The 10,402-nt window shown below is 42.6% G+C and overlaps 1 protein-coding gene across 1 annotated transcript; it reads right to left on the bottom strand.

Annotated features, from left to right (window-relative positions):
• Positions 1–4,446: 4,446 nt before the first annotated feature.
• rpl3 (ribosomal protein L3) lies at positions 4,447–8,648 on the bottom strand. The gene is made up of 9 exons (XM_020605537.1): positions 8,555–8,648; positions 7,812–8,004; positions 7,159–7,327; positions 6,666–6,801; positions 6,255–6,441; positions 5,869–6,131; positions 5,669–5,764; positions 5,351–5,470; positions 4,447–4,583 (listed from the first exon to the last, which is right to left on the bottom strand). The coding sequence occupies exons 1-9, from the start codon at positions 8,555–8,557 to the stop codon at positions 4,539–4,541; spliced, it is 1,212 nt and encodes a 403-aa protein (XP_020461193.1). The 5' UTR covers positions 8,558–8,648; the 3' UTR covers positions 4,447–4,538.
• Positions 8,649–10,402: the final 1,754 nt, after the last annotated feature.

Genomic DNA, 10,402 nt, shown 5'->3' on the forward strand with positions numbered 1-10,402 from the left:
ACTTTTGAGGGCTTGTGGTGCAAAAAATTAGAATGACTGGGGCTTGTCAATTGTATTTGTCCACAATCTTAAATATTACTGACTTATTATGCAACAATCAAAGCTAGTGTTTGGGAAAGAACATCTACAGGTATTATCAAAGCTCAGTTAATCTGCATTATCAGAACTGTGTGGGTGTGATTTAATCAGATTTGACTGACATAAGCAAACAAATGTTGTTAAATCCTGATTGGTACAGATAAGTATGTGGCACCATCTTGGTCAAATCAGCGAGAAAAGCAAAATCGAAAATATAAAAACATAAATATCTCAACTGATGAACTGTAAGGAGAGGAGTGAGACAAAAGGTTTTTATGGCCTTTAAATAATTCATCAATTAACAAAATGTGATCATTTCAGCTCTAAATTCAGCCCAGTCCAGGCAGAACAACGTCCTATCAAGCAGTCAGATACAGTAGCCACTGTTGAATCAGGAGCCTGTGGCCTCCGTCCTGTGTAGTAATGGTCCTAAGTGTGTGGCCGTCCCCTCCGACAGTCTGTCCTCCTGTCAGACGCCACGCCACAGCACAACCCTGCCACTTCCCTCACTCTGCAGGACAGCCCACCGCTGTTTCTGTGCCAGCAGGCCGACAGCGATGCCAGGACGCGCAGATGCACACACCTACTACATATACACAAAGCAACTGCTCACACTCTCACACACTCACATAAATCAAACACTTGGCCCTCCTCTCTGCTGTCCCAGCATGCACCCTGGTTACCTGGCTGCTGTCCCACTAGCAACAGCTGCTACCTCAGGATGTATGATAGCTCACACACACACACACACACACACACACACACACACACACACACACCCACACACACACCCATACTTCTATATTTGTGATGACACTCATTGTTCATAATGCATTCCCTAGCCCCTTACCCTAAATGCCTAACCCTAATATCTAACCTGAACCATAAAACCAAGTCTCAGTTGCATGTATTTGGAGTTACACATAGCAGCTATTAACTGATATCTTACGTTTGAGTCGTAACATATTTTCACTTATTTTAACAGAACATCCTCCGTGGTCCCAGAATCAAATATCTCTAACCTGCCCTTGCTTTGTTTGTCCCTGGCCATGGGGATAGCTCATTGGAGATGACGAAGGACAGACTAATAGGGTGGAACGATGCGAACAGGCCTTTATGAAAAGCGCACAGAGATATTGTTTGAGCAGATGCACGGGGGTCATAAAGACAGCGCCTACTAGGACACCTCACCTCACCTGAATGGGACACAGGGGACAATTAATGGCATAATTCTGGACCATTAACTGTCACATTTAACAGGGAGGGGGCATTGCTGTATGTAAATCTGTATTACATGTAAATCTGCTGTATCTGCTGCTGTTGGTCATTTGCACTACTGTCCATGTGCATGTCATGTGCTGCCTTTTTGGGGCTCGTTTTGTCATATCTGTCCTGTAGAGGTTATTTTTCCTTCCCTGTAGAACTGCTTTGGTAGAGAAAAATGTCAGATTCTTGAAACGCTGCTCAGCAGAGAACAATCGTCCTTCAGCTCCCTTGACTGCAGGTTAATGGGAGATAGGTGGGACCTTGAATATTCTTACAAGAAATTCACATTTCTGCAAAGAGTGCTGAATATTATGCAGTGATGCTTCACAACAGCATTTTGCGGGACATCTGAATGGTCCGTGGAGCCTTTTCAGGGTCTTGCTAATTACCTGCTGAAGTGCAGGTTTTAGTTTTGGCAGTGATGAGATAGAATGGATTATGCTGGGGCTTAATTACTGTACTGTGACTGCTAGAGTTCTGAGGTCAGCCAAATACAAGCCTTACAGCTCAAGGACACATATAGCCAGTGGAAACATGCAATGTTAGCTAAATCAAGTGTCTCACTGTCCATCAGTTGTGCATAGGCGGCTGCTCTTATCATAGCTGATGCCGACAGGAGACTGCACTCAGAGGCTGATCACGTTTAACAAACTCAGTGAGCAGATAAAACTTTTACATGTAGTCTAAATTTACTCAAGTACAAATCTGAAGTACTCATGTTGTCACTGAGTATCTCCATCACATGCACCACTACATTTCATTACTCTATAATGTATACAAAAACATACTGATCTTATAAAATAGAACTCAACGTTATAGACCAGCAGATTTTTCAATAACTGAACTAAATGTTCTCGCTTTTTGATCACTTTACTTCAGAAAACAGTGGAGATGACAATGGACTTCAAGAAGAGCCCTCCCACCTTACCCCCCCCTCACCATACTCAGCAGCACACTATATCAACAGTAAAGTCCTACAAGTTCCTGGGCTCCACTATCTCCCAGGACCTGAAGTGGACATCCATCATCAGGACCATCATCAAGGATATACTTCCTGTGCCAGCTCAGGAAGTTCAACCTGCCCCAGGAGCTGCTGATATGGTTCTACAGAGGAATCATCGAGTCTGTTCTCTGCACCTCCATCACTGTCTGGTTTGGCTCAGCAACCAAACAGGACAAGTACAGACTTCAGCGAACAGTCTGGGCTGCAGAAAAGGTCACTGGTGTGAGCCTGCCCTCCATGGAGGACCTGTACACCTCACAGGTCAAAAGGAAGGCAGAGAGGATCACTGCTGACCCCTCACACCCTGAACACAATCAGTTTGAACTCCCCACCTCTGGACGGTGTTACAGATCACTGTGCGCCAAGACAACCAGGCACAGGGACAGTTTCTTCCCCCAGGCCGTCACTCTGATGAACACTTAACCCATGACAGCGTGACTGGACAATAACCTTCAGTGCAACACCTGTAAATATACATTGTACAGATTATATAGATTCGTACAGGTCTCTGTTTTTAAGTACTCTATTTTTATCTCATTTCCTAATGAGTATTCCTTTGTCTGTATGCATTGTTTACTGCCTGTTTATTTTGTTATACTAAACAGCCTTATGTTAGTATATTGTTTACTTGGCCCTTGCTGTTGCCTTGCATGGGGATATGTATGTACATGCACATAGAGAGCCACTGTACCAGTCATATTCCGTGTGTCCAACACACCTGGCCAATAAAGCTGATTCCGTTTATTGTGAGAAGTGTGCCTGTCTGCATCTTAATTGAATTTTGCATTTACTTTTCAGCCTCATTTGAGCTACATATGTGTATTTTTTTTTATCACAGGACAGATAACAGAAGACTTCATAAACAGTAAACATATAGTGGTGGAAAGCAACTAATTACATTTAATCAGGTACTTAAACTACAATTTAAGTATCTATACTTATTAGATGTTGCACTTTTTACTCCACTACATTAGTTTTATAATTTCAGTTACATTTCAGAACCAGATGAATACAAAAAAAATTGACTTCACTGATTTATGGTGGAAAATTCACAAGCTACTTAGCAATAATTCAAATTAAACATACAATGTAGTTAAAACTAGCTCCTCCTTTACCAGCTGCAACATTAAATGTGATGTACACAATACACCAGAAGTTAGAATATATTGTGATAGAGGAAAGTGAAATATTAAAATTTGCATAGTACTCTTACTCAGTACTTTGTTTTTGGTGCCAATATTTTTATACTCAATTTTTTAAATGCATAACTTTCACTTGTAAGAGTATTTTTACACAGGTGTACTGCTTTTACTCAAGGAATGTGAGTACTTGTTCCACCATTGCATACACACATACATATCCCAATATTTGCTACACCACTGTTCAGCACAGGGCATCACAGTTCTGGGATCAACTCCATCAGGACCTGCAGGCTGAATGTGGTGGGGAAAAGGGGATAGCTGTTGTTGCAGTTGAGGATGAGAGCAAACACCATTGGTTTGGATCACTGGGGAGATGTGAGGGAAGCAGGTGACAAATTAACTACTGCAATAGGCAACCACTAGAGCCATGCCACCATGAGAACTGGATAGTTTCTTTAAAGTTAGGATTTGCCATTTCTCCTTCCTGAAATAGAGCCAAACAAGGCCCAATGATTAGCCTGACAATTTAAAATCTGTTTTTGCTCATACATCTCACCAATTTTTCTGAGAAATTAAGCAGATAAATACAGGATAACGCCCAAGCTAGTAATTGCTCTACCTCAACTACAACATTAATAGCCTAAAAAGCCAGGACTGTACTTGTAATTATTTTCCTTTCATTAGCACAAACACTTAAAATAAAAACCTGGTATTTCAATCACTGGATCAGACTTTCCTGCAGTGTTGTGCCCCATTTTTAGGCCACCACACCAAGAATTCCAAAAATCAAGCATTTTACGCATGCGCGCGCGCACACACACCACACGGTTCAGCTTTCCTGACAAAGATTCCCATCAACCAACTACACATTGCTGAATAAACTGACCAGTCTGCACATCCAACATGCCGGCTGGGTTACTGCAATTGTTTGCACAACTATCCTGATAAATAGGCACATTTTTGTTTTGTTTTGTTTTTATTAAACAACTCTGCAGAACAGTACAGATGGTGACAGCCAATGCAGCAGAGATGCTGTTTGTAGACCAACTTTAAGCGGTCTCTTCCTTGGCAATGCGATCCTTCTTGAGTGGACCCTGCAGAAAAGAAAAACAAAACTAATCAGTTGGATGCCAAGACTTAATAGTCTGCTGTTGGCTGAGAGCAGCCTGTGTTCCCAGTGAGTGAACAGGGAGCCAGCACAGAGAGGCACTGCTCCCCTGCCTCACTGGAGTTCACTGTAGCACTGGAATAGAACCCGAAGTTCACACTGCGGATTGAACCAGGTAACGAGCAGTGCAGAGCAACAGTCAATCAGAAACATGGACAACATCTGTTCATAGCACTCATTTAAAATGTTCATGTTGATAAGCATCTTTCAAGGGTTTTCCTGGCTCAGAATGAGGCAGAGGTGGTACCATCCTGGTCATGTGCACGATGCCTTTTAATGGCTCAAGAGCCCTGTTGAGCATTTAATTAAATACAACATAAAAGCAGTGTGTTAATTTACACATTTAATAAGCACATTTTGCCTTAAAAATCTCCAAAATTTCAATAACATGGGTGCTTGTGATGTTGGCACTGACCTAGGGGAAGAAAATTAATGAGGTGTTCAGTTAACAATTATGTAATTAATGGCTGCAGAATTTGCATTCAAACAACCAAATAATCACAGCCTAACTGCTTTCATAAGCTAAATGGATTAGTAGAGTAAAGCTTTTGTGAGGAAATAAAAATAAAATAAAAATAAACAGGAGTCAACTTCCTCTGGGTTTAGTCGTGAGATGGGGGCAGAACAAAATTAGACAGAGGAGGCTGCCCAAGAGTTTTCTATGTAGGAAAAAACCTGGACTTCAAGTCTTACCATGAACACCTTCTTCTCCTCCACAGTCTGGAAGCGGCCATGTCCAAACTTGGAGGTGGTGTCAATGAACTTGAGGTCGATCTTCTCCAAGGCACGGCGACTGGTCTGCACCAGTAGAGACTGGAAAAACAAAGAGGACAAATTAAATTTACAACACTAGACGTGTTGTTTCAACTGGTATATACAAGCACCTTCATTCAGGCCGATTTCCCCACTTTTAAGCCAGCCACATTCAGAAAACAAGCATTAAAGTTTATAGTAAAGTATTCCAGAAGAGGGGTACACAGCAGTACAAGTGGTCTTGCAGTTTGTCCTCACCTTGCGCAGAGTCAACACCCTCTTCTTGGTTCCCACAATACAGCCCTTCACCATGACAAAGTCGTTTTTCACTTCACCATAGTGGACAAATCCACCCTTTTGGTGGAAAAAAGCAAAAACAAAATAAAACAAAAGTCACATGTTGTGCTTCCAGGTAGGATGGCAGCAACAAAAGTACAGGTAGCATGAATATCACTTACCAGAGGGTTGATGCTCTTGTTGGACAGATCATATTCAGTGGAGGCATTATTCTTCACCACCTTTCCATCCTTGGTGTGGTAGCCCTGGCCAATCTTGTAGATCTTCTTGTTGATCTCCGTACGATGGTGGTAACCCTTCTGACCGGCACGGGCCACAGAGAAAGCCACACGGGCAGGATGCCAGGCGCCAATGCAAGCCACCTTACGCAGACCACGGTGGGTTTTGCGAGGGAGCTTCTTTGTGTGCCAGCGGCTGGTGACACCTAGGAGAGAAGACACATTCAAGGAGTTCTTTAAGAAAGCATGATTCACTGAGGAAATGCTATAGATAACAAAACCACAATAAAAGACCATTCTGAGGTGAAAATATTTGCAGTTGGCCTCACCCTTGTATCCGTGACCCTTGGTGACACCAATCACATCAATCATCTCATCCTGGGTGAAGACTGTGTTGACGGGCACGGCCTGCTCTAGCTTCTCACGGGCCCAGTCCACCTTATCAGAGATGGTGCCTCCATTCAGCTGCACCTCCATGAGGTGAGCCTTTTTCTGCCTCAGGGACAGAAGACGCATCTGCAAGACACAAGAGGACAAATCAGAATGGAAACTATACACACACACCATTATGCCTAAGATGCACAATGAAGATCCCATCTGTGCAGTCTCAGAAGGAAGGCAGCATGGAAGATATCCTCATGTGTGTCGGGCGCCATGCCTGACGCAGGTTCCGTGGCCTCATCACTGACATGAGCAGAAAGCTAAATATTACCCAATATGGATTAATAAAAAAAACTAACCTGTGTGTGGGCAATGATGCGGATGACTTGGCAGTACTTCTTCATGGCAGCGAAGTCCTTCTCCAACTGTTTCTTGCCCTCTTCATCCTGCCATTTCTTGCAATATTTGGTGAAAGCCTTCTTCTTGGACTTGTACCTGAGTGCATGCAGCACAGCGAGAAGAGAAGAGGACAGGTTGGCACAGGTCCTTCATAACCCCAGAGGGGCAGCGGAAGAACACAGTGCATGGCTGCCCACCCCCCCTTCACAGGGATGGGGGGGCTGTATCAGCACACAAGGATTTCGGCTCATGGCACAGTTTCTAAGAAGCACTTTCCACTGGCCAGAGGAGCCCGGAGCTCATCAGGGCACATGGCACCTGAGCGGAGCTGCCACAGGGGGCCACCGTGATGTTAGACTCACTCAGTGAAAACACAGGTCTAGTTTCATTTCCACTGATACACCAACATCTGCTTCGAACACACTACAGTCATTATTTTATGGAGCATCTCACCAGTTCTTGTAGAAACGACGCTTGCACTCATCACTGACGTGCTCAGCAAAGATGGTCTTGAAGGAACGCAGGCCGCGGGGGGTGCTAACATAACCCACAACTCCCACCACAATCATGGGAGGAGTCTCCACAATGGTCACAGCCTCCACCACTTCCTTCTTGTTCACCTCTGTAAAAGTTAACAGTCATGCCTCACACAGCTGAAGAGATCTTTTTAACTTTTAAAGTACTAACTCTTCTCTTGGTACAGATTGCGCTCAGTACTCGACATTCAGCAAGGGGTATAAACCCATTCTGTCCGCCCGTCGAGAGTCTCATCACAGGCACAATACCACACCTTACACAGCAGATATTTGACATAAAGTGGAAAAGCTTAAGTGCAACAAATTTCACAAACAGCCAGAGCTCAACTCCATCAAGTATCCCAGTAAAACAGACCTTGTGCCAACATGAACACTAGGAGCCTGGAACGAGCTTACTTCAGTTAAATGCTACATTTCTAATGTTACTACTAGTTTTCCCTCCTTTGACAAACTAGAATGACTGCTATAGAAAGGGCAAACTGTCACTAGTGTTCAATACATATCCAAAACATCAAGTTCATTACCACTACTTCTCATCTTAAAACAAAATTTAAGTCTGACTGCACTCACTTGAGCCGGGTCTGTCGACCTCACGGACGATGTGCGTCATGCCAGCCTTGTAGCCCAGGAAGGCAGTCAGGTGTACGGGCTTGCTGGGGTCATCCTTGGGAAAGCTCTTGGCCTTACCGCGGTGACGTCGACTCCTCTTGCGGGGCAGGAAACCCAGAGATCCGTGGCGCGGAGCCGAAAATTTACGGTGGGACTGTGGAGGAAAAGCTGTTAGCTGGTGCATAGCCGTAGCTAACCATTAAGCGAAATAAACCGGGGGAAAAAAGACTGGTGACACATAAATGCATAACGTTTGGGTGCGCCACTTCCACTGTAAAATTGTAACTGATAATCGTTCAACGTTAAATTCTAAGATGTAGGAATTTAAAAGTTGTTCAATGCACAACGTTAGTCTTAGCTACCTCCAGTACTTGCAATGGTCGAATGTCATAACGAACACCTTACCAATTCGAGAGGTCACCTCTACTTTCAGCAGCCAGAACGAATAACTAGACCATATACAGCGCTGGTGAACAGACTACAGTCAAGGAGCCATTTTGGATCGTGAGTTACCAGCATGGCCATAGGTGCATAGCATTCGATAAAACTACGGCTCAGACTAAAATACCACACAAATCGGTAATAGATACTAATAAGAACGTTTATTAAAGGAATCCCAGTCCCCTAAATATGTGCAACGTTACGGATGGTTTGGATGTCAGACGGATTAATACCCAGCGTGCTTGTACGTAAGCTACACTTACCATGTTGTCTCCAGTCCGATTTCAGAGAGACCGACGGAAAAGAAAATCGGCTATATATGGCAAACGAAATATCGCGGGAGTCAGCGTTACGATCCCAGAGAAGATCCGCCCCCGGTATTTCACACTGTCGATGTATTAAACGTAGCGACCACTAGATGTCGCTTGTGTTTTGGTTTTAAGTGAAACATTTAATTCCTTGATCAGGTACTGTCTCTCAAGTGGTGTCAGCCAAATGTAATATTTTTTATAACAAAACAATTTTTTTGTCTATAAGGTGCAAAGCTGTCTAATTTGGTGTTTGTGTGTTTTCTCATTTCTGTGATGTCCTTGATTACATATGACTTCTCAATTGTAGTGGATTTCATCGAGCACTACATTACTGCAACAGTAAAGAACACAACATCAATCATAACTACTGTACATGAGGGGCATTGCTAGACATAAAACTCTACTGGGGCACAGGCCCCTCGTTTCTCAAATCACAAAAATTTTTCTTGAAACAAATACTGGTAACGGTAAAAATGTAAAGATATTAATCTTTATGAAAATATTTATTTCAAAATGCATTACAAACATTATCAACATGTTTTATGGTATAAAGGTCTGGCCCTGTATTGCACATTTCTTTGCATTCTTCTGTATTTCACAATGATAACTAACTTGACTGTCAAGCAAGTTTTCTCTCTAAATTTCTCTTTCGTTTAAGTAATAGCTTGAGGCCCAAAGAGCAAAATGATCCAATATTTTAAATAAACATTTTAAAATAAGCAAAAATTAAATTCTCCTGTTGATCATTTTACAACCTCTGATTTATCTTGAGTGACCTCTAGGTTGGGAACCACTGCACCAGTTACCTACTGTAACTGTACATATACATATCTTTTTTTAGCACTGTGTAGTATGTTTCTCCCAGAATATCTGGGTAATCATTTGATTGTGCCCTTTTGATTGTGCCCGGCACTGATTCTAGATGCAGCAAACCAACTGAGCATCCTCCAGGTGTCTTAGTGTTCTTAGCTTTTTATTATTATTATTATTATTATTATTCTGTAGCTCTCAGTTTGTTTCATCTGTCCAAAGGACATTCTCCCCGAAGCACTTTGGCTTGTCAACATGCATTTTAGCAAACCCCACTCAGTTTCTAGGATTCTTTCAAATGGACTCTTCCTGGACCTTTGTCCATGGAGCCTATTCAGAAAGCAACATCGGGTGTGACTGGACACATTTGGACTACAGCTTGTCTCTGTTTTGATGTTTTCATTGGTTTCTTTTCCACCATTCAAACTTTGGCATTCATTTTATTTCATATAGTACACTGATAAATAGCGTTTAAGAGTAGTTCAACTGATCATATGCACTGATGTACAGAGCCCCAATGTACTTCACATTCAACACCCGCACCTGGTTACATACTGTGCAATAAAAATTTTTGTGTATAGCACAAAATCACAACAAAAGTCCTCTCAGAACACTTACAAAGTAAGGTATTCTCCTTAATATTATCACAGAAAAAAAACCCAACAAACCCCTCTTGAGTGTTAGGTTCTACGCTTTTTGTTAGAAATTAACCCAATTCTTTTGTTGGAAGCACGAGAAGTGACGACATGAGAGGACTATTTAAAATCAACAGAAAGTTTACTGAAAGTCTGATTACAAGCAAGTCTTACAGCGCTGGATTCAGAGAGCCAGAGCTCCCACAGGAAAACCAACTTCTGAATCCCGAGTCATGTTTTACAATGCATTTTATCTTCTTGGGCTGCTCCGCCCTGGACAGAGGTACAACATTCAACAGCTTTTAATCCTATTTTCCATTTAGCTTTTGATCCTATTCTCCATTTAGTGTGAACC

The sequence above is a fragment of the Monopterus albus genome, unplaced genomic scaffold (genome assembly GCF_001952655.1).
Source record: "Monopterus albus unplaced genomic scaffold, M_albus_1.0 scaffold70.1, whole genome shotgun sequence".
NCBI classification, from domain to species: Eukaryota; Metazoa; Chordata; class Actinopteri; order Synbranchiformes; family Synbranchidae; genus Monopterus; species Monopterus albus.

What these genes read in the sequence shown, in the direction of transcription:
- rpl3 (XM_020605537.1), bottom strand. An exon ending in GGGTGTTGACTCTGCGCAAG is followed by an intron (nt 5,471 to 5,668) that starts GTGAGGACAAAC and finishes TTGTTTTTCCAG; the next exon opens with TCTCTACTGGTGCAGACCAG. An exon ending in AGGAGAAGAAGGTGTTCATG is followed by an intron (nt 4,584 to 5,350) that starts GTAAGACTTGAA and finishes TCTTTTCTGCAG; the next exon opens with GGTCCACTCAAGAAGGATCG.